The sequence below is a fragment of the Mustela lutreola genome, chromosome 11 (genome assembly GCF_030435805.1).
Source record: "Mustela lutreola isolate mMusLut2 chromosome 11, mMusLut2.pri, whole genome shotgun sequence".
NCBI lineage: Eukaryota > Metazoa > Chordata > Mammalia > Carnivora > Mustelidae > Mustela > Mustela lutreola.
Genome location: NC_081300.1, coordinates 92,337,662 through 92,361,405, shown reverse-complemented (window position 1 = coordinate 92,361,405; position 23,744 = coordinate 92,337,662). Strand labels below are relative to the sequence as shown.

The following is a 23,744-nucleotide window of genomic DNA, read 5'->3' as shown; positions in this document are numbered from 1 at the left end:
GGCCAGGACCAGGGACACACATGCATGTGCCTACAGGGGTCAGGCGGGCCGTGAGCAAAGCAAACCAGCCACACTCTTGGCACACTTTGCAAACACGCAAGATGTTTAAACTCCTAGAATTTTCAGAGAGTTCGTTTCCTCTTTGGTTTCACCAAAGACATCCAGCTCTCCTCGGCCTTTATTTCCTTGCCCCGTGTTAAGGTAGACAAACCAGGTATGTCTCTCCGCCCAAGTACGCTGAAGAGGGCGACAGCCCAAGTGCGATGAGACTGGAGAAACTGACAGGGGCCATGTGTGTGCGGAAGGCAGCTGGGAGTGGTGGGCCGTGGTGCAACCTGTGGGGTCTGCCATCTAAAAGGGGCTGCTGCTCGGTGCCAGGAGACAGGCGGACGCCAGGGTATACGGATGAGATGTTTCCAGAAAAAAACAGCTGGATTTATCTAGGACAGTCCCTGACCTGAAAACCTCATCCTCCTGGAGTACCCTGGCCCCCCAACCCCTTACCCTCAACCTCCTGCTGGCAGCTGAGACCATAGCCCACTGCCCTGGTGGCTGGTACGTCCATTGCAGCCACGGCCCAGAGTTGGGCCAAAAAGGCTGCAGCCCAGGGTCTGGCTTCCCACTGAGGCTAAGGGAAGGAATAGCTCGGTGCTGATACTCTGGCCTCTGTGCTTTCCCCATGGGAAGGACATCAACACGAATGGACACACACACAGCCAGCAGCCCTGGCAAAGTGACGTTTATTTATAGAAGATGTGGTTTAAAATGGCTTTTAACTTTGGAGGACCATTCAAGCCAGGAATGGCAAGCTTCCCCCGTTCCTTGTGCCCTCCTGACCTGCTCTCCGGGAAGTGAGCAGCGCAGCAGCACGGGCCAGGAGCGAGGCCCAGGGGAGACTCATTTCTTGCCCTTGCCCTTCTCCTTGCCCTTGCCCTTGCCCTTGCCCTTCCTGACCTTCCCTTTGCTCTTGCTCCGCTTCTTCTTCCTGGACTTGAGCATGGAGCGGACCAGGTAGCCCTTCCACAAAGCCTGGATGAGCGTGGCGGCCCGCACCATGCGCAGCATCTCCTGCTCGGCCTCGATTCTCTTCTTGGCATTGACCTCCTGCTCGGCCCGGATCTGGGAGAACTCCTCCACCAGTACATTGTGCTTCTGCTTCAGCTCCTCCAGCTGGATCTTCTCCTCCTTGTGGATGAGGTCAAGCTCCTCGTACTCTACCTGGGATGAGGGTCAGGGGGTGGGGGTCACCAAGCGTAGGGCACTACCTGCCACCCTCCCCCACAGGTATCCCCGCCTATCTGGAAGGGGCTTCTGCCCCAACAGCGCCACCTGCACTAAGCCTTTCTGCATCCAAGGCCCGGATGCGATCAGGAGAGGGGGTGGGGTCCATCCCCACTGTGGGGGGGACCTGGCTGAAATCATCTCTGGGAAAAGGAAGAACACAGCTGGTGGGAGGAGGGGGCAGACTGGCGCTCACATTCCAGCCTGGCTATGGCTTGCTGGGGCTTCATGTTGGAGCTTCATTTGTCCCCTGCAACATGGGGACAATTCCAAACCCAGGAAGTGGGTGGGAGCTTTCTGCAGGATTAAAAGATGGGGTGGACACCATATACTGATATGGTGCCAGGCACACAGTGGGGACATAAAAATGCAAGTTCTGGGGCACCAGGATGGCTCGATTGGTTAAGCATCCGACTTGATTTCAGCTCAGGTCATGATCTCAGGGTCATGAGATCGAGCCCTGCATCAGGCTCTGCGCTCAGTGGGGAGTCTGCTTGGGATTCTCTCTCCCTCTCCCTCTGTCCCTCCCCTCACTCATGTTCTCGCTCTTTCTCAAAAAATAAATCTTTTTTTTTTTTTTTTTTTAATTTTTAAAGCTACTCCTGCCACTAAAGCTGTGTTTCTCACAAAGATACCCAGAGTGGAACTTTCGCAGGTGACTGTGCCCCACAGCTCTTCCTTATGTCCAACCATTGCCTCCTGCTGCAATTTACATCATCCTCACTCCCTTCCACTCACACTTACCAAACATCTGCCAGAAGCAAAGAGCTGAGTACACTTGGTCTCTGCCAACAAGGAACCCAACGCCCTCGCGGGGACCAGAGAAATACGAGCACAGCCTCTGAGCTCCCTCCTCCCTGGAGCACTTATGATCAGAGAGAGCAAGACCCTGACTTGCCCTTCTCCTGACTTGGGACCACTCGGAGACTGATGTCATCTCCAGTGCTTGCGAAACCTTCCTGGCCCTGAAGCTGGGCCCATGGCCCCCAATGTTAGCACAAAGCTGTGGGGAGGGGTGTGTTGGGTTTAAGGGCACCCTGTTTTCCAGGCCACCATTCCCTAAGCACTTCCAGATCCTGTGCTGGGTACAAGCAGTTGTGACAACGGTGCCTCACTGCTTTGCCATCCTGGTCCCAGCATGGTCCTTACTGTCTCTGGTGATCACGGGCAGATCAGGCTCAGAAAGGTCAAGCCTCTTGCCTCAGGACATCCTGTTGGTAAGTGGCACTAGAGTAGAGCCTCCAAGCAATAATGGGGACCATCTTCCCTGCACTATCCCAGCATGTGGCACATCTCAGGCCCACGGCGGAAACTTGCTGGCTGACCGAGTGAAGTAGGGGAGGCAAGCTCATGCCTGAGTCGGCCGGGAAGGAGCCCCAGCTGCGAGGCTGCTGGCAGAAGCTGAGCGCAGAAGGGACAGAGAGTATGGGATGCGGACACTAGATGGAGCCAAGATCTTTGGGCCTAGTGACAAGCACTTGGTGGCATGTAGCTTCTGGCTCTTTCTTTTCCATCTCTCGCCTTGCTGCCCCAGGCCAGACAAATCGCAGGCCTAAGCAAGGGGGCAGGGAAGACTGCCTGGGGAGGCCCAGAGCTTGGTACAGACAATGCATCGTTCCTACAGGATCATGGGCAATGCACTTGAGAAACTGATGGCAGCACGAGTACCTGCTTCTCACCCATCTCCATATCGTACTTCTGGATCCAGTTTTCGATTTCCGTCTCCACTTTATATTTCTTCTAAAAAAAACACAATGAGTCAGTGTTTGATGGATTGATATGAATAGTAAACTGCTCCAAGCTCGCTCTTCACCAGGGCTAATGCCTTGCCCACTACTCAACATGGTAGTTTCTCCTTCATTGCTCAGATGACAAAACTGGGGATCAGATGTGCTGACTCACTTGCCCAAGATCACAGCGCTAACCAGTGGTAAGGCCTGGAACTGGAAGTCAGAGGTCAGGCTCCAGAACATTCTAGGCAAGGCAAGGAGCAAGTGCAAAGGCACTGAGGTAAGAACAGGCTTGTGGTTTTAAGAATAGACTTGGAGCCAGTGTGGCCTGAATGGAGTGACTGAGGAGGAACGGGGTCCCATGGAGGTCAGAGGGAGAAGCTGTGGAAGGAAGTGTCGGCAGGGAAAGGAGTTTAGATCCTAGAGTAATGGAGAGGGGAAGCAAGCTGGGTGTGTGCGCTGGGGCTCAGGGGGGATGATGGAGAAACAAAAGAAGAGATGACATTAACCGAACACTTACTGTTGAATCTCATTCAATCCTCCTAATAACCCGTTAGCCTAAACTGATCACTTTTGCTTTCAAGATGGCGAAACTGACTTATTTCATTCAGCATAATCGCCTCTAGTTTCACCCATGTCCATGCAAATGGTGGGCATTCATCCTTCTGATGGCTGAGTAATGTTCCACTGTATATATAAACCACATCTTCTTTATTCCTTTGTCTGTTGAGGGACATCTGGGCTCCTTCCACAGTTCAGCTACTATGGATATTGCTGCTATGAACATTGGGGTGCACGTGCCCCTTCTTTTCACTACATCTGTATCTTTGGGGTAAATACCCCGTAGTGTGATTGCTGGGTCGTAGGGTAGCTCAATTTTTAACTTTTTGAGGAACGTCCATACTGCTTTCCAAACCCCAGGAAATAAACTGAGGGTTTAAGAGGGGAGGGGTGTGGCGCGATGGGGGAGCTGCGTGATGGTATTAGGGAGGGCACCTGTTGTCTGAACACTTTGCTCAAGGTGGGTATTATCAACCCTGCGGGGGTGGGGCTCAGAGTAGTTAAAGAACTTTCCCAAGGTCACACAGCGGCCTGCTGCTGGACAGACCAGTCTCCCTGTCCCAGTCCCCAGGGCCTGTGTGCAGCATCCTCCCACTCCCAGGGGACGCTGGCTCAGTCCTGGGCTTCCCCTGCTCCCCTGCCCTCCTCCTCAAGGGAGCTGTTCCTTGGGTGCCTGGAGCAGCCCCGCCTTGCCCTGCCCTCCCTCTGCCTCTCCTTGTGCCCTGCCCCCCTCCGCCGCCTCCCTTGTCACCGCCCCCCCGCCCCCTGCTGTCCCCGGGCACCTTCCGCAGCGCCTGCTCTGCCTCCCGGTTTTCTGCCACCAGGTTGTGGTATTGAGACCTCAGGGTCAGTAACTCCTGCTGGATCTTGGCCACCCTGGCCTGCGAGGCCCGGAAGTCGGCCTTCTGCTGCTTCTCGGCCTCCTGCTTGGTGCGAAGGAGGCTGTTCTCCGAGAGCCTGAGCACCTGGTGCAGGTGGTTTTTCAGTTCTTGGATCACAAAGTTCTCTTTCTCCACCTGGGCCGGGAAGACCAGAGGCTCCATTACTCCCTCCCGGATGCCCAATAATCCCAGGAGAACCGGCATGGCCTCCTGCTTCTGGCTGGCAGAACAGGCCACCTGCCTTACTACCCCACAGATTCCTACCCCTCACACCCCGGCGGGACAGAGACAGCCTGCTTACAGACAAGGAAGGGGGCCGGGTCATCTGTCTGGGGCTTACAGCTGAGCAGGGACTCTGAGGCCAGGTCTGTCTGGTTCAGGGACCATGTTCTTGCCCCGCCCCCCACTTCCTGGCAGGAGTGATGGGCACAGGTGAGCTGGAGAGAGGCTGCCAGGCAGGCAGGTCGGGGCCAGTCACAGAGCTCCTGCCCGGGGCACAGAACCAGGAGTGCTCAGTGGGCAGAGACACTCAGTGTCATTCAGGAAAGTAGGAGATACTGTGGGTATTGCCGCCTGTTGAAGCCCAAGGGCCTGACTTGTCCCCTGCCCTCAGTTGGTTCGAAAACAGGAACAGGGGTCGAGGATGGCGCCGTTTTGCAAATAAGCTCCACAGGCTGGTCCCAAGACCCAGGGTCTCCCTCAGGGCACATCAGCGCTGTGGCAGGCTCAAGTCAGCCACTTGGGCTGGGCCGCAGGGGTTCTGAGCTCACTTCCTTCCTGCAGGGAGCCCCGAGGCAGGAGGGGCCTTTGGGGCAAGCCTAGCCTGCGCACAAGGCTTCTGGCTCTAGGTGGTTCTAGAGCAAGCGGTATTATCAGCAGTCAGAGCTTTTCCTGATTGGTGTCACCCCCTTATTTTACACTGAGATCCAAGGGACACAATAAAATTTGCCCACCTGGATAAATGAAATTTGACCCCAGATCTGTCCAACTTGGATGCCTGAGCTGTTTCTACCACTTGAACAGGACCAATAAAACCACTCGGGCCCCCCTCTCTGTCCCTCTCTGACACCCTTTAACCTGCGAGTGATGTCTCCTGAGTACCCAAGAGCCTGTCATCTCTCCACTCAGAAAATAGTTTCCAGGGCGCCTGGGTGCCTCAGCCAGTGAAACGTTTGCCTTTGCCTCGGGTCATGATCCCGGGGTCCTGGGATTGAACCCCACATCAGGCTCCTGCTCAGCAGGGAGTCTGCTCTGCTCTCAATCTCTCTCTTAAATAAATAAACAAAATCTTAAAAAAAAAAAAAAAAAGAAGAAGAAGAAGAAGAAAGAAAACTGTTTCCATGCCCTTCTTTTGTGCCAGGCTCACTGGGGACATGACAGTGGGCCAAAAGAGACAAGGTCCCTGTCCTTTTAGGGGGATGTCAGACCCATACCAGATCATCAAAGAATCATATAAACATTTATCAACAAACACCAATGAATGCCTTAAAGGGCAAAATCAGTGAGAACATAAGGCGAGGGAACAGCCTGAGCCAGCGCGTGGGGGAGGGAGGGCGGAACGAGGTTCCGAGGGCCTCGAGCTCCGTGCATCATGGGCGATGAAGGGGCAAGTGTGCACAGCAGCACTGGTGGGCCGCCCCTCGGGACCCATTCTCCCTGGAAAGACTGTGGAACAGAATGCGCCCTCAGGGACAGTCCAGCTTTCCCAGCATTGCTAGCCACTGTGTGTGGGTAAGAACTGTGCCACGCTACTTCCAGGTTGTATCCCTAACTGGCAAGGATCGGAGGGCCCTCCTCCCCTTTCTCCCACCTGCTCGCTGGACCAGTGACATGTGACATATGGGGGTGGGGCTTCTGGGTCCACAATTAGAAGTCCTGTGTGGGGCACAGCAGAAAGGCCAGATGGAAGAAGTGTGAACCCCTGACAGTTTCATGAGGCAGAGTTTCCGTGTCTGCTCCAGCTCATTCACTAGAGAAAAACACATTTTTATCTTGACTAAACCATGTGATTTGGGGTCTCTGTTTCGGCAGCCAAAGCTGTTCTTCAACACCACCTCATGGGGACTTTGTGAGGCTTTAGTGAGAAAATGTACATAAAACATAATACATAGTTATGTGTCCCAAGTGGTTATTAGGTGGGGATCATGTTATCATTTCCCTTCTTAAAAAAGTCTTCTAGAGCTTCCACCTGTCCCATCTGGCCCTTGTCCTCAGGACAGAGATCACATTCTTTGATCAGGCCTCAGAGGCACAATGTGATCTGCTGGCAAGGCCCAAAGTATTTACTTATTCAGATCTTCGTAGGAAAAGTTTGCCTGCTCCTGGCCAGGCAGGTTCCTGCCTACCTCTCTTGCCTGCTACGCTCCCTTTCATTCTTCCTGGGTTGGCTTTGACGTCTCTGACCCTTTGGGTCTAAGCTCAGTTCTCTTGTAACACCGTCTTCTAGCGCTCTATGCTTACCCTTCATTGTACTTCTCAAAACTGTAATTAAATCAGGTCTTTAAGACCCACCTCCCAGGAACTGCATGAGGCAGGGGCCATGTGGACTTAGGTATAAGACCTGGTACTTGGCAAGTGCTCACACTGACATTTGTTGAGTGAATGAATGATAGCAGGTGTTTCAATCACTGAGGGAAAAAACCCAGCTGCCCAAAGGTCTGGCTCCTCTGTGTGGCTCCTTCCATAACCTCACCAATACCACAGAGCCATACCTCTGCTTCCCTGTTCCGCATGATTGCCGCCAACTCATTTTCAAGAGTGTTGATGATTTCTTGGTTCCTCTTGTTTCGTCTGTCGATGTCCTGTATAAACTGACTTCTGTCTCTAGCTTCCATAGGACTAGTGAGTAGCTTCTCGAACAGGAAACCCCGCAGTTCCATCAGGCAATCAATGAAATTCTGCGCTTCGACGCTTCTGCTCAGGGTGTGCGTCTGCGCGAGGCTCGCAGCCTGTGGGTTATTGAGTAAGAGTCTCAGGATGTCCTTAGTGGATTCTTTGATCTGGAGCATCAAGGGCAGGAGGTGGGATTTCTGCAGCTCTAAGGAGAAGAGGCGGTTTCTGAACAACCCTTCCTCCTCATACTCTTCCTCCTCCTGCAATCGCCTTTCTTTATCCTGCAGGTAAATGATGCTGTCCAGGAGGGTGTGGCAGAGATCTTCGTGCTCTCTCACGGCCTTTATGATGTCCCCCCCAAGCATCTTCTCCAGAGTCTCGTAATTGGCCCCCATATAGGACAGCAGGGTCACCAACTCCACCTTGTGGATGGTCTCATCCAGGACGGACATGATCCTCTTGGTCTCAATGGTGGTGAGTTTGGACTTCGAGGGGACCAAAGGTTTTAGCAGGGAGGCTGGCTTCTGGGATAGCTCTGCCGTCAGCCTCATTCTGTTGATGTCGGGGCCCTGGTAGAGAGGGGCCACGCTGACAATATCTAGAGCCATTTTCTGAGCCGTCGCCTTGCCTCTGTGCGCCCCGGGAGATCGAGATGTTGCTAGGCTGCGCGGGTCTTCTGCTGTTATTATCTCCAGCGACCCTGGAAGGAAGGAGCAGGCGGTTAGTGGAGCTAGGCTGCTGGTGTGGCTGCGGCAGCCACATGCGGTTGACACAGGAGTTCGTCCTGGGTGCCCCACAGCAAGGACACAGAACCTCTCACAGAAAACAGTTGCTAGCTTTGTGACGGCATCGGGCTGCAAGGATCGGGGGACCGAGTGGCGAGGTGTCAGGCAGGGAACACCATTCTGTTGAAGTGACTTAACTATGGAAGATATTAGATCCTTAACTATGGAGGATGAAATGGATTTGTTCAGCCATTTATAGTAATGAGATTTAAATGCAACAGATAGCATTTCGGGTGACTTAACATGAATGAATAAAAGTCAGCACTAGTGGATTTTTTTTTTTTTTTTAAGTATCTAAATACAGAAAACGAGTTACACGGGTGATGGAAAGAGTTGTGAGGCTAACCAGGGAAGGGGAAAAGCCACCCAGCCAATGACAATGGCAGGAGGCCACCACAGAAGGAGGTGGTGGTGAGCTTGGGGGCAAGGGCCCCCTGGGGGGAAGCTGGAACCACAGCCATTTCCTGTCCAAGAGGAGCTATAGCCCCCAAGGAGCTGGGGCCACTGCTGGCAAGGCAGCCCAAAGCAGAGAGAGGAGGAAGCACCAAGGTTTCTTCCTCCTCCTGTTCTCCAAGCCAAAGCCAGTGCCTCCCATTGGCCAAACCCAGCCGGGAAACCAGATGACAAGGGAGAGTGGGCCGTATAGCCTGCAGGTGTCAGCGGCCTGAGACAGAGCGCACAGGGACAAAGCAAACAATACAGCCGAGAGCAAAAGGGACTAGGAACAGCACAGCACCTCCACACTGGTTTTTAAGTGTGGACTGCAAACATCAGGGTGGGGATGAACAATGTCTTCGAAACACAATTTTTTTGGAAAAGATTTTATTTATTTATTTGACAGAGAAAGATCACAAGCAGGCAGAGAGGCAGAGAGGCAGGCAGAGAGAGAGGGGGGGGAGCAGGCTCCCCACTGAGCAGAGAGCCCGATGTGGGGCTCAATCTTAGGACCCTGAGATCATGACCCGAGCCAAAGGCAGCGGCTTAACCCACTGAGTCACCCAGGTGCCCTGAAATACAATTTTTAAAACTTGTTTCACTAAATGCAATGTTGTATCCTGGATTGGATCCTGGGGTGAAAAATGGACCCTAGGAGGGCAACGTAAAATCCAATCCAAGCTGATAGCATAGTTAGCAGCATTGAACCAATGCTAATTTCTTGCTTTTGACAGACAGGTCTCGGCTATTTAAGATGTTATTGTGGGAGCTGAATGAAGGGCTTTGAGAATCCTGGACTATCTTCGTGACTTTAATCTACAGGGTTTTTTTTTTTTTTTTTTTTTTTTTTTTTTAGGTTTTATTTATTTATTTGCCAAAGAGGGAGAGAGAGAGAGAGAGCAAGAGAGTCAGCACAAGCAGGGAGAACAGGGCAGAGGCAGAAGCAGGCTCTCTGCTGAGCAAGGAGCCTGGTGTGGGACATGATCCTAGAGCCTGGGATCATGACCTGAGCAGAAGGCAGATGCTTAACTAACTGAGCCACCTAGGCATCCCTTAATCTACAATTATTATAACATAAAAGATTTATTTAAAATTAAAGATGCTCAGAAAAATGTATGGCAGGAATCAGAGACCAATAAAGTTGTATTCACAGAATAGGATGAGGTCATGACCAGCCTTCAACACCAGAGGGGGTACTTTGGAGTTGACCCTGTAGAAAATTGGGATCCATTTTGATTAGGAAACAAGTAACAGGATGAAATCAGATCTTGGAGAAAGATTGGTCACAATGGATGATTTACAGGGAAAGGGTTGGCTATATATAGGAAAAAGGCAGGTAGGTTAAGTTGGGATATTTATAAACCTTCTACCTCAGGGCCTTTGCACATGCAGCTTTTTCTTCTTGAGATACTCTTCCCCCTCTCCTCCTTGCTAAGTTAATTCTTTGTACTCAGAGCTCAATTCAGGTGTCCCTTCCTCACAGAAGCCATCCCTGGACTTCCAGACGGGTCTCAAATTCTTGTAGTACGTTCTTATAAGAGCACACTCCTTTTTTTGCAGGCACCATCTCCATTCCAATCTCCTTCCCTATAGCTTGTGTATACTGGAGTGGCTGGAAATATTCAATGCTCAACTTCTCAACCTCATTTTCAGTTAAGAGTGGCTATAGACACAGTTAGAGCCAAAAAAATCGAGAAGTTTCCTAGGGGCTTCTGGGAGACTTTATTCCTTCCTACTGCAAAAGAAAGAAATTGTTGGTTTTACCTCCATTCCCTGAACTTGGGCTTTAATGCTGGAGCAACAGCAGCCACTTTGTGAGTGAGAAGAAAAGGTTAAGAGGATTACAGAAATGCTGTCCCTGATGTCATTGAGCCACTGGACCTTCCAAGGGTCCATCTTCTCTTACCCAGATGACTGTGATAACCTCTTCAGCAGTCACTCTGCTTCTGCCCCCCTGCCCCTGTCTTGTCTCAGCATTGCAGCCAGAGGAAGACTTTTAAAATGTCGGATCCTTCCACTCCTCTGCTCCAAATCCAGCTCCCCGGAGCTGACTGTTAAAATTTCAGCGTATTTGTGAGCTGGTTGTGAAGCCATGGGTAGCTTGAAGTCAGCCATGGTGGAAGTATTATACCAAGGAAATTGACAAATACTACAAATCAGCGCCCCTTCCCTCCACTCCAGCAGCTCCCCATCTCACTCGGGATAAAAGCCAAAGTCCTTATAGTCCCCAGAAAGGCCTTCCATCATCTATGACCATTCACTCTTCTGTCCTCATACTGACCCTTTTGCTACTCCTTGAACATGTGAAATGTGCTCCAACCTCTGACAGGGCCTTTGCACTTGCTGTCTGCACACCACTATGCCCAGCCCCTCAGCCCCAGGTCTGGAACATTCCTCTAAATAGCTATAAAGCTTGTTCCCTCACTCACTTCCTTCTCTACTCAACTCTCAGGGTAGGAGTGAGTGCTTTCCCGATTTTCTTCCTAAAATATAAAACCTCGCCTTCTCCCTGCCTTTATCCCCTTATCCTTGACCTTTTTCCCAGTTAAGTATCACCATCTGATGTTTCTAAATGTCTGCCTTTCCCCTCCCCTAAAAAGTAAGCTCCAATGAAGGTAGGGGGTTCATCTATTTTGATCACTGCTGCATACCCAGCCCTGAAAAAAACACCTCAGCCTCGTCTTGGGGACAGGTGTGGGGCTGGCAAGGACAGGAATGTGCCATTCTTACTGTCACACTCTGCGGAGGCAAGAAGTCTTTTGAAGAAGGAGTCATCTGGACTTGATGGGTGAGACCGATTGCACTCGGGGGCCTGGGAGAAAAGATGGGGCCCTTGAGAAACTGGGAAAATTGGGGACAGAGGTTAGGAAGGGAAGACAAAGAGCTTGGTTTTAAAGTCATTTAGTTCTCGTGCCTGTCACTGGTGTCGACAGTGGACAAGAGTGTCTCTTCCTCTCCGTGCGTGACCCATGTCCTCTCTGTCAGGTGATAGCACCCCGGTTTTCCACTGGGGAGTCAGTCCTCTCTCCCACTGTATGCAGTCCTGGTGGGACTGCCAATCAGCGAAGGCTGGGAACCCTGAAGAATCACACGTGGATGGGAGACGGTGGGAGCTGGGTCAGGCCAAGTGGGGGTTCCTAAAGATCCTGCACCGAGACTCCCAGAAACCGCCTTGGCTGCTGTCCTTTCTGGGACCCCTTATTCAGCTTTTCCTTCACCATGTGGCCTTAGCCACAGTGTCTGTGCCTTGCAATCAAAGAACCCTCACTGAGAATACTCCAGGCATCTGACAAAGAACGATCCAGATCCTGGGGGCTCCAGAGAGGCCTTGGGGATAGAGACATCAATGCAAGGGGAAAAGTTGCTGGTAATCCGAAGCCACAAGAGATGTTCAGTTCTCTAAACCAGAGTCAAAGGAGAGAAGAGTGGGAATCAGAGGAACATCTCCAGTGACTATGAGCCAGGAAGAAAGGCGGTCAGATCAGATGCTAAGGATGCTTCTTGGTTCCTTGGCCAGGCAAAATGGGTCCCAAAGCTAGAAGCCTGGGAGTTCTGGGAGCTGACAACTGAGTCGAGGGGGGCCATTATCTTGCATCTCTTTGTTTCCCACTCACTTTCTGCTCCCAAGTCAATCGCGTGAATTCTCTTAAGGCTTTTCCCGAAGATAACGTTTGGGGACAGCCGGGAGCTTCCTCAGCTCCTCTCAGGGTGGACGAAGGATCTTCGCCCCGTGACCACAGGATGAACTTGAACAAAGTGTTTCACGAACGCACTTCTCCCCACTGTCCCCCAAAGCTCTCAGGCATAAATCAAAACGCCTGAATTCTTCAGAGATTGCGGCTGGAAATGCAACGTTATATGAAATGTTTCCAATTTGCTTTCAGCCAAATTACCTCTTTTGCTTTAAAGGGCAAACTTGTTTTCTTTGATTATGATGACGCCCATCAGTTTTTGACAGCTCATTTGGGTGAACACGAAAAAGCCGATGGAACAAGGTCGGGGAAACGCATTTGACTCTGATGACAAAAATCACTGGAGAATCTCTTTTCCTTGAATCCTAATATGATCGTTTCATGTCCTTTTTAATGCCACCAACCTTAATATTTAAATCATTTCCAACTTAAGCCTCCCCTTTTAAAAATCCCTGCCCTGAGAGTGAAGCAAGATTGTTAATGGATGGGAAACCTTAATTGGATCTTCCCTTTATTTGTCATTAATTCTGCTGATGAACTTTATAAATGGAAATATATCTTTATCATGCAAATTATACCTCGTCTTCATTCAAATGGGCTTGTTGGATATTTTATTACTTTCACTCTCAGAACATTTTGAAAAAAAAAAAAAAAAAAAGGTTTGAGCGAAATTATATTTTTTTTCCCTTGGGAGAAAAAGAAGAAGAAAACCCAACCCTCGAAAATACCACACAAATCTGACAATGGTCCGTGGAAAAGTCAGAGGGGGTTAAACAAAACCGGAGTGTGTGAGTGTTTGGAGGGGAACATCTCATTTTATTTCATTTTATTTTGGGGGGGTGGAAATCTCACTTTAAAGAATGCCATTTTAATATTAGCTAACTCTTGAGAACTGCATACCAAATACTGTTTTAAATGCTTTGCGGGAATTAACTCCTTCATTCCTTACGGCAACCTTATAAGGTGGGTGTTTCCATTAGCTCTTTTTATAGACAACGAAAGGGCGCCAGGGGAGGTTAGATGCATTCATGAGTTTACAGTTCCTAAGGGGCTGGGATGGAGTCTCAGCCCAGGCAGCCTTTCTCAGGGGCCTACCCCTTATAAACTGATGTTCTGTCTAGTCTCACCATTTTTGGATCAACTTCTATAGTGGACCAGGCACAGTGATTCTTTGCTGGTCCAGTTTCAATAAATTCTGTCAAGCAGAGACCCAGAGGACAGACGTGTTCAGGATTCAGTTCCTATGGCATTCAATTTACTCAGCGACCACAAATATGAATTCTCATTTTATATATATGCGTACCTCCACTGGTAGTGTTCCTGCTGCTGTCGTGCTTCTGTTGGGTAGACCCGGGATTAGACACAGTTTGCAAGAAGAGAGCTGTCACCCCATCCCTCTCACCTAGCTCAAGAGAGCTTATCAGAATGCAAGTGAGTGAGTGGCTGAATTATTTTAGGGAGAGCCTTGAATCATCTCTCATTGACTTTTATGTTTTTGAGCCAATCATTTACATACTTTGGAGACTATTACAAACTAATTACCGAGACACACCTCATAACTGATCACGACACAGGGATCGTTGGGCACCATGAGGCTGCCACGTATGAGGCAGAACATGGGTTCCGGGTCAGGAAAGAATCCTTCATGAGCGTTAGGTCTAATTCAGGGTTGTCCAAATCTCTTTCACTAGCATGCCCCTTTTGGGATTTCTGCCACATCTATAGACCAAGCTATTCTATTATCAACTCTTTTTTTTTTTCCCCTGAAGTATATGTTCATTCTTTTTTTTTTTTTTTTAAAGATTTTATTTATTTATTTGACAGAGAGAGATTACAAGTAGGCAGAGAGGCAGGCAGAGAGAGAGAGGAGGAAGCAGGCTCCCTGCTGAGCAGAGAGCCCGATGAGGGACTCGATCCTAGGACCTTGAGATCATGACCTGAGCCGAAGGCAGCGGCTTAACCCACTGAGCCACCCAGGCGCCCCAGTATATGTTCATTCTTAAGGACTTTTTGTTAAAAAGTATCTCCATTATAACCGGAAAAATCTATATCATTTTCCTTATGTAGAAGGTAATAATGTCTACAGTCTGATATTTTACTCTAGGCCGGATGCTATTGCCCAGGGATGATGAGTGTGAGCCCGGATTGCTGTTGTTGGAAAGCAAGATGAGCAAGTGGTAGAGAGATGTTATAGACATACCAACAAAAAGGGAGAAGGGATAAGTGGCTAATGTCAAGAAGGAAAGAGGGGCCATCACTATTGAGCCCATGGATGTTAAAATGATAATAAAGGAATGTAAGGAACTACTCTATGGCCATAAATTTGATAACCTGGATGAAATAGACCAATCCTTTGAAGATACAATCTACCAAAACTCTCACAAGGAGAAATAGATAATCTCAATGGGCCTTTATATATTAAAGAAATTGATCAATAATTAATAACTTCCCCAAACAGAAAACACCAGGTCTAGAAGATTTCACTGGTGAATTCTACCAGACATTTGAAAAAGAAATTATACCAATTTTCTAACATTCCTTCCAGAAAATAGAGGCATAAGGAATATTTCCTAACATTACTCTAATACCAAAATAGGCAAATACACTGTAAGAAAGGAAAGCTACAGACCAACATTTCTCACAAACATGGATGCAAAAATCCTTGACATAATATTCACAAATTGAATCCAACAAGGTGTAAAAAGAATTATATCCCATGACCAAGTGGGATTTCTTCCATGTCTGCAAGGCTGGTTCAACACTCAAAAATCAATTAGTGTAATCCATCACATCAACAAAAAGAAAAATCATATCATATCAACAGATGCAAAGAAGCATTTCACAAACTCCAACACTGTTCATGACTTAAAAACAACAACAACAACAACAAAAACAAACTTCTCAGCAAATGAGAAATAGAGTGGAATTACCTCAACTTGATAAAGAACATCTACAAAAACCCTACCGCTAGGATCATCCTTAATTGTGAGAAACTAGAAGTTTATTCCCTAAGATCAGGAACAAGACAAGAATGTACCCTCTTTCCTTCCTGTTCAACATCATAATGGAAGTCCTAGCTCATGCAACAAGACAAGAAAAGGAAGTAAAACGTAATACAGATTAGGAAGGGAGAGGTAAAACTATCTTTATTCACAGATGACGTGATTGTTTATATAGAAAATCCCAAAGAATCAATATACACACTTCTGGAATTACATAATTACAGCAAAGTTACAGGATGTAAGGCTAATATACAAAAGACCTATTAACACCAAACTGAGACTTTCTCAGTGGCATAATTAGAATTCAAAGAGACCTGAGGGGTGCCTGGGTCGCTCAGTCGGTTAAACCTCTGCCTTCGGCTCAGGTCATGATCTCAGGGTCCTGGAATCGAGCCCTGCATTGGGCTCTCTGCTCAGCAGGGAGCCTGCTTCCTCCTCTCTCTCTCTGCCCACCTCTCTGCCTATTTGTGATCTCTGTCAAATAAATAAATAAAATCTTTAAAAACAAAACAAAACAAAAAAACCAAAAAAAAAAACCCAAAGAGACCTGAAAGGGGTCTTCGGCACAGGCTTCTCACCAGGAATCAGTGCAAATACCATGGGTGCCATGTGTGTATCTCTCTTCCTAAACCAGGTATTGTTGAAAAGTGAACCAAACACATTCCTCTCTGATACCAGCCCTCGTGGTACATGGATTCGTAGTCAAGTTCATGGTACAAGTTCATAGTACTGGATTCCTAGACAACTAACTATTTCCTCAGTGATTCTTAGCTTCGATGGAGGGTTTTTTTTTTTTTTTTTAAAGATTTTATTTATTTATTTGACAGAGAGAGATCACAAGCAGACAGAGGCAGGCAGAGAGAGAGAGGGAAGCAGGGTCCTGCTGAGCAGAGAGCCCGATGCGGGCCTCAATCTCAGGACCCTGAGATCATGACCTGAGCCGAAGGCAGCGGCTTAACCCACTGAGCCACCCAGGCGCCCTCGATGGAGGTTTTTGTTTTTGTTTTTTGCCTTCCTGGCCCCAGTCTTGGTACTTCCCACGACTAGATAAACAAAGGCTGCTTGAAGCTTAGCTGTGAGAGAGCTAAGAAAGAGCGGGTTAGGGTGGGACCTGTGGCTGGAGGTTGAGATGACAAAGAGAAGTTTTCAAAAGAGACGGAGTTCATGGTCTTTGTTTTTATTTTCTACCCTAGTGGAAAATTTGTAATTCTGGCATAATTGCAGATTGAATAACACTGCGTCATGGGTTCTACAATTTGCACAACTGTTTCATTTACTTTGTCTGAGATATACGATTCCCACCCACCCACTAGTGATAGTCTATCACTAACACTAACCTAATCTAACACTCCCTGCTTCACTCCCTGAGGTCCTGCTTAGGACTCAAGGAAGTCTTTGATGGCTAAGGGATTCCTGGTCACTTAGTTCTGACTTTACCACCTACCTGCTGGGTTATAGGCAGAGGTTTTGCCTTTGAAGTAGGAGGATTTTTCCTTTGAGCCTCGGAAGATCCCACTGGTCTGGGAACCATGCAACAGCTTTCTTCAGAACTCTGTATGCTTTATCAGAGGTTTCTAAGTCTAGAGTGGAGAGAGTGAGGGGTGGAAACGGGTAGAAAACCCATGACGGTGACTGTTACCCAGAACCAGGATGGCATCAGCAAATCACTGTTGACTAAACGAAGAGATAGCAAATCCAGCTCTAACAATAGACCCATTTCTTCACATGGAGATTTTGGCCCAATAGGATAATGCTATTTCACAAAATACATTATGTCCTGGATTAGAACCAGAAAATAGTGTTATGTTTTAATAATGAAAACTATGGGCCAAGATTTGGCCTATGATTATTTCCCATCTCTGTACTCAGGGCTTGGAATTTTTAAACAAAAAGATTTAAATCTAATTTGTTTTTCTCTTTCATAGGTTCCCCACCCCCCCCCCTATTGCTACTTTTGATCTATTACCCAATCCTCTCTTGTCCTGTTTGAGAACCTGTGTTTTGTGGATGATATTTGGTTTGCAAAAGATTCCCAGGTGGGAGCTGTAGCATTGAACGCTAGAGGTATTAAGAGAAGGGATCTCATCTGTGGTGATGACTCCACGGCTGTGGGCTCCAGCGTGACGCTGTGCTTTGGAGATAGAGGACACCAAACAGTGACAGAGCCTGGGAGGGAATGTGCTCCTGGTTCTAATGAACACTCTCTGCCGGACACTGGCCATAGCTATAGCCCTGGGCAAATTCACTTGACCTTCTGGGACTTCATCTCCTCATCTCTGAAGCAGAAAAGAAAAACACAAGCCTACTGCAGCGTGATTAAGTTTGTGGCTTCTCGTGGCAGGCAAATGTGAAGTTTAATCTTTGCTGTGTGGCTTTAGGCAAGTCAATCAACCTCTCTAAGATTTGGCTTCCTCATCTGTAAAATGGGGACAGGGATGGAGCCCACGCTCAAGAAAACTGTCATATGAAATAAAATCCTGGGGACGCCTGGGTGGCTCAGTTGGTTAAGCAGCTGCCTTCGGCTCAGGTCATGATCCCGGCGTCCTGGGATCGAGTCCCACATCGGGCTCCTTGCTCCGCAGGGAGCCTGCTTCTCCCTCTGACTCTGCCTTCCACTCTGTCTGCCTGTGCTTGCTCTCACTCTCTCTCTCTCTCTTACAAATAAATAAATAAAATCTTTAAAAAAAAAAAAATTTTTTTTGAAATAAAATCCTGGCTGAGGGGCGCCTGGGTGGCTCAGTGGGTAAAATCTCTACCTTTGGCTCAAGTCATAATCTCAGGGTTCTGGGATCGAGCCCCATGGCTGACTTTCTGCTTAGCAGGGAGCCTGTTTCCTCCTCTCTCTCTGCCTGCCTCTCTGCCTACTTGTGATCTCTGTCTGTCAAATAAATAAGTAAATAAAATCTTAAAAAAAAAAAATCCTGGCTCAGTAATGTTTAACCTTCTTGACTAGTTATAACATCAACAATAATATAATTTAATATTAACATATGAACATTTACCTTTTAAAATAGAAGATGTATTTTTCCTCAATACATATGTGTGTTTTTTTTTGTGCAGAAGGGTTTATAAATAGCCAACATGGAACCACTTTGACTCTTTTTTAGCTATTTGTTTTTAATTTGACTGCTTCGTACATTATTTTCATTTTTCTGCTGGTGATGGAGGAGGCCTGGAGCCCCTTTAGTGTCTTTCCCAGCCTCCTCCTCCTCACAAATTAAGTCACCATGATTTTTAATTCCTCCTTTGCTTACAATGTAGCTTTAGGAGTATTTATGTCTGGTTATATCCAACTGTGGGTAGTATCCCTGTGGTTGTTTGAGACTGAAGGAAGAATTTCCTGGTGGTGCATTTACCGTCTTCTAAAATAAACTTCCCCCACTTAAGAAAAATATTTAAATTATCATCTTATCAAATGCAAAACACTGGCTTTTCCTGACTGCTTGATTACGTTGAAGAAATGTCTTTTTTTAAACCAAGGACCATGACCCTTTAGTGAATGGTGAAATCAATTTGCCTGTTGGGACTGGAGTTCAAAATAAATGAAATACAATAGAAAATATTAGAGCGCATTGCATGTAGTAAGGAGTCAGGTGTAATTAAACATACATGTGCTGGGTCGAGAAAGAAAATGTATTTCTTTGTCTGGTTTGCTGTTAAAAAACAACAACAACAACAAAAACCAGCCTGTGTTTGAAAGCCCCCACGTAAAAGGCATTTGATTGGTCATAGAGTATCAACTGGGTCTATGATTTGAAAGCTAAGGTCAAAAAGATATTTCTCCCTGATGCTCTGTGTTTCAAATGATCTTGATTCACAATCACATTTGCATTCAGTTGTACGAACTGGGGCCTGAAGGGAAAGGTGTGTGGGTGCATGTGTGTCTGTGTGTGCGCACGTGCGCACACATATTTTGCCTTATATGAAAGTATCAGTCCAGGGGGTCAGTAGGAGGGGGATGCAACTCTTGATTTCAGAATTTTGAGTTTGAGCCCCTTGTTGGGCTAGAGATAAATAAATAAAACTTAAAAAAAAAAAAGGGAGAAAAAGAAAAAAAAATCAGTCAGGACAGCGTTTCTCAAGCTCCACACTTCTGACATGTTAGGTCACATGACTCTTTGTCGTGGGGGCCCTAGGAGCATCCCTGGCTTCTACCCATTCGATGGCAGTAGCGCATTTCTCCCAGCACCACTTCTGATCAGTTGGAGACCAAATGTCCCCGGAGATGGGCAAATGTTCCTGTGGGGTGGGGGTGGAGGGTCGGAGGAAGTCCCTGGTGGAGAGTCACTGGTTTGGACCATAGTGGCCTTTCTCTTTTATAAAACTCCTGCCTTTCCCACCCTAAGTCCAGTGCTCTATCCAGGTTCAAAGGAAGGCTTGTGCCTGGGTAGATCAGCTCTATCTGACAGGCTGAGCTCTGTGCCGTCTGAAGCAGCCATCAGTTACAGAGTCAAGATCAGGTTCACAAGCTGGGTGTTAGGAGACCCAGGGGCATGACTCTCCCCTGCTGGGGCTCTTGGAATAAGTCTGGGCAAGGCCCTTATCTCTCTGGTGTCTGGGGGATACGACACCTGTCCTAGCCACATCAAAATGTAGCTGGGTGGAGGAGGGTTGATTTACTAGATGGGAAAGCCCTTTTGCGAGTTAAAAGCCCTCTTCAAAGGGGAGTGATAATTATTATATGTGGAGGCATAAATCAGGTGGTGCCTCATTGCCCTGAGTGCTTGTCTCCCGGGAAAAAGTGGGGGGGGGAATTTGGCCCTTAAGCAGAGAAGACTCCCCTTTCATTGAATTTTTCACCATAAACGGAGTGAAAATCTAAGCTAAAGCCATGGCATTCATGTCTGACCAGTATGCCTAGAGTGTTCCTGAGGGATGCCTTGCTCAGGGCTGGGGCAGAGTTCTGTCTGGGATGCCCTGGGCAGCCTGTCGGGCCTGGAGGCAGGAAGGTTGATGCTGGAACTTTGTCGCCTCTGTTATCACTGTTTCCAATCTAAGGCTGTTTGGGGCTTTCTGGGTGGAGGGTGGAGTCTGGGAAAGGGAATGGTGGGGTGGATTCTTGCCTTCTACGAACTGCTTGTGTATATTGAGGCGAGGCATGACCTCAGACCTCACCCCTTCTCGTGCTTGCCTTTCCGGCCATTGTCACTACTTTGCCTTTTGTCCTGGCCTGGCCTGGCTATCTGGTTCTGATTCTATTCTCACTTCCTCTTGACCACTTTACAGGGGGCTCAGGGAATAAGGAAGTCATCCTGATTTGATTGGTTAGGAAATCCAGCCACGGGGCTCCTAGGTGGCTCAGTCGGTTAAGCGTCCGACTCTTGGTTTTGGTTTTTTGAGGCTGTGATCTCAGGGTTGGGAGATCAAGCTCCGCTTTGGGCTTAGTGATTGTCCTGGAGTCTGCTTGAAATTCTTTCTCCCTCTCCTTCTGCTCCTCCTGCTCATACGCTCTTTCTCACAAATAACAACCAAACAAACAAATAAATCTGGCCTCGGCAGCTTTCCTCATTGCTCAAGAGGAGGAATCAAAAGCTGGGGAGGGGCGTGGCGGGAGTTTTCAACAGGGAGTGAGCGAGACGACCAGACCTACAGCCTGGGAAATTGTGGTAGAAGGGCTGGCAGGTGCAACATGACGAGAAGATCAGGTTTGGAAAGCTGTCGCAGTGAACGGGGAACAGATGGGGGTGGCCTCCAGGAGAGACAAAGCAGTGGCTCCAGAAACATCGAGATGACAGAATCAATGGGATGAGAGGAAGGACTGGACACGGGGCATGGGGGAGAAGGAAATGAGGGATGATGTCTAGTGTGCTGGCTTAGGTATCTGGATGGATTGTTTTGGTGTTTAAGACAAGCAGGGGTTGAGGAGTTGGGGTGTTCATTGACATCTATGTGCCAAGCCTTGAAAACCGTGGGGCCATGTGGGCCAGGAAGGAGAACCTCTTCCTAATTCACACCAAGGCACTATGTATGGATAGCCTAGCAGCCACCAGAGTGGGACATCTAGGAGATGTGCAGGAGTGGTTGGGTATCTGGAATAGATTTCAAGAAAGACCCAGAAAGACCCAAAAATGGGACAGCTGTCACTGCACAGATGGTGACTGAAGCCATGGTGGGGGTAGGGGACACAGAGAGTAAGGATGAAGCTCTTTCACTCTTTTGATGACATTCCTTCTTGTTGACTTCAGCCTACCTGACCTCTGCCCTCACTCTCTGTGCTGCAGCTGTACTGATCTCTGAAGTGTTCAAAGCACCAGGATCTTCACCCACCATGTTCCTTTTGCCAGAAACCAACTGCCAAGCCCAGATTAGCTAATTCTCAATCTCTGACTCTCAGCTCAATGGCAGCCTCTCCCCAGACTGGAAAAGGAAGTGTACCATAATCTCTGGAAACCCTCTCCACCTTTTCTGCTTGGTACTGATCACAGGTGTAATTTTTCTTTTCTGTTTTTTTTTTTTTTTTTTTTTTTTTTTTTTTTTTGCAGCTCTATTGAAGTATGATTTACATACCATAAAATTTTCCCATTGTAAGTGTACAACTCAGGACTTTTTTGGTAAACGCTCCAAGTTATGACCCATGACCACAAAATTTCTGTCACTCCCCCAAATTCCTGTGAGCTAACTGGCAAACAATTTCCATTCCCACCTTTAATTTTTCTGGATATATCATATAAATAAAATCATATAAATGGAATCATATCGTATGTAATTTTTTGCATCTGACTTTGTGCTTAGCACAGGACTTTTTAAGCAGGGCTAACTCTGGCCACAAGAGACATTTGACAATAATTTGGAGATGTATTTGGTTGTCACAACGGGGAGGGGGTGTTACTGGTAGGTAGTGGGTAGAGGCTGGGGTAACGGTAAACATTCTGCTCTGAACAGCACACCTCCCTACAACAAAGAATTATCCAACCCAAAAGGTGCCTGATTTAGCCTAGTATTTCTTCTCTTTCTTTCTTTCTTTCTTTTTTTTTTTTTTAAAGATTTTATTTATTTATTTGACAGGGAGAGAGATCACAAGTAGGTAGAGAGGCAGGCAGAGAGAGAGCAGGAAGCAGTCTCCCTGCTAAGCATAGAGCCCCATGAGGGGCTTGATCCCAGGACCCTGAGATCATGACTTGAGCCAAAGGCAAAGGCTTTAACCCACTGAGCCACCCAGGCGCCGCTAGCCTCGCATTCCTGATGCTCATCCTTATTATAATGCATATTGTCATTTTGTTTCACTATTCTACTTTCCGTCCCCATGAATTTGGCTATTCCTTATGTAAGTGGAATCCTGCCTATTTGCCCTTTTGTGATTGGCTCACATTCACCTAGCATTATGTCTTTGTGGTCCATTCTTGTAGCATTTATCAGAATTTCATTCCTTTTAAAGGCTGAATCTAATTCCGTGGTGTGTATACCACATTTTGTTTATCCATTTATCCACTGATGGACTCGAGTTGCTTTTTGGGGAAAGGATTTATTGACCTTCCTGCTGCATCATTCTGGAAATGAATCTCCGCAGATATAATTATACATGTATCTGTATTTTACTAGATTAGTGATTATCTCCCACATTAGACAAGCTCCCCGAGTGGGAAAATGAGGGTTGTTGCTGTTGATCGCTTTACCCCAGCACCTGGTAGTAGCCACTCAGCGAACACTTGTTGAATATATGAATATTTAAGGTGTGGAATGAGAAGACTTCCCCAATCTATTTTAAGCAGGAAGAGTCAAGAACAAATGTGCTTTAGGAAGAAAAAGAAACAACCAAAACATTGCTAGTATTTACTGAGCTCAGCTCCCATGCCAAGCTTTCCGTCACCCCATTTCATCCTTACAAAACTTTTGAGTGTACAATGAAATCACATTTTAAGGCCAAGAATGTGAGTTAGATTCTAAAGTTGCTAGCACAAAAGGCAAACATTGGTACGATCAAAATGACCTAATCTGAACACTCATTCGAGCAAGATGCCTTTTGTTGCATGCCCACTTTGGAATGAATGGCCGTTCGGTGGAATGGAAGGGAACTTATATCCCCATCACCTATGACTGACTTGAAATCACCTAAGCAGGATGTGACTCCACTTGACTAGTTTCATCCACACTTTAAGGAGGAAGAAGCGGGGATGCGAAGTGGTAAGCAGAGGGGCAGAGCAGAGGCAGGGACAGAGAAAGTGTCCAGGAGTCCCAGCAGGCAGTGGAGAGGGAGGTCTGGACGGAGGCAGGGGCTGGAGAGCACTGTTCTGAAGCAGGGACGGGATCGCGGAGAGGGCTGCTGATTCCTCGCGCAGCCAAATGGTAGTGGGCTGGACGCCATTCCACATCTCCCGCTCATTCCCCGCCCTGCCCCACCTGGTCAACTCACCTGCTCCGAGGGTCCCAGGTTTCTCAGCGTAGTTCCCGCCGCTGTGCCTGCGTTGCTAGGTTACCCGCCAGTCGCTGAAGGAGGGACTCGGCACCTGACTGACTTTCCTTTTCACCATTCAATTTCTTGTTCCCCTCAGTTGGCCCCACCTCCTGAGACCTGACCAATCAGAAGCACCGCTTCTCCGACCCTCCA

The 23,744-nt window shown here is 47.8% G+C and overlaps 1 protein-coding gene across 3 annotated transcripts; it reads right to left on the bottom strand.

Annotated features, from left to right (window-relative positions):
• Nucleotides 1-721: 721 nt before the first annotated feature.
• Nucleotides 722-23,661, bottom strand: IQCD (IQ motif containing D). Of its 3 annotated transcripts, none has more exons than XM_059139459.1 (5): nt 23,550-23,661; nt 7,165-7,985; nt 4,355-4,588; nt 2,950-3,021; nt 722-1,218 (listed from the first exon to the last, which is right to left on the bottom strand). In XM_059139459.1, exons 2-5 carry the CDS (start codon nt 7,891-7,893, stop codon nt 898-900), a joined length of 1,356 nt encoding a protein of 451 aa, XP_058995442.1. In that variant the 5' UTR covers nt 7,894-7,985; nt 23,550-23,661; the 3' UTR covers nt 722-897. The 3 variants fall into 3 exon arrangements, with proteins under 3 accessions (XP_058995442.1, XP_058995441.1, XP_058995443.1); XM_059139458.1 differs by lacking the exon at nt 23,550-23,661 and adding an exon at nt 16,644-16,783; XM_059139460.1 differs by lacking the exons at nt 4,355-4,588; nt 23,550-23,661 and adding an exon at nt 16,644-16,783.
• Nucleotides 23,662-23,744: the final 83 nt, after the last annotated feature.

Excerpts from the sequence above, each read along its gene's own strand:
- IQCD (XM_059139459.1), bottom strand. The coding sequence starts at position 7,893 with ATGGCTCTAGATATTGTCAGCGTGGCCCCTCTCTACCAGGGCCCCGAC. Across the intron at positions 4,589-7,164 it reads TGCGGAACAGGGAAGCAGAG|GTGGAGAAAGAGAACTTTGT; the intron begins GTATGGCTCTGT and ends TTCCCGGCCCAG. Across the intron at positions 3,022-4,354 it reads CAGAGCAGGCGCTGCGGAAG|AAGAAATATAAAGTGGAGAC; the intron begins GTGCCCGGGGAC and ends TGTTTTTTTTAG.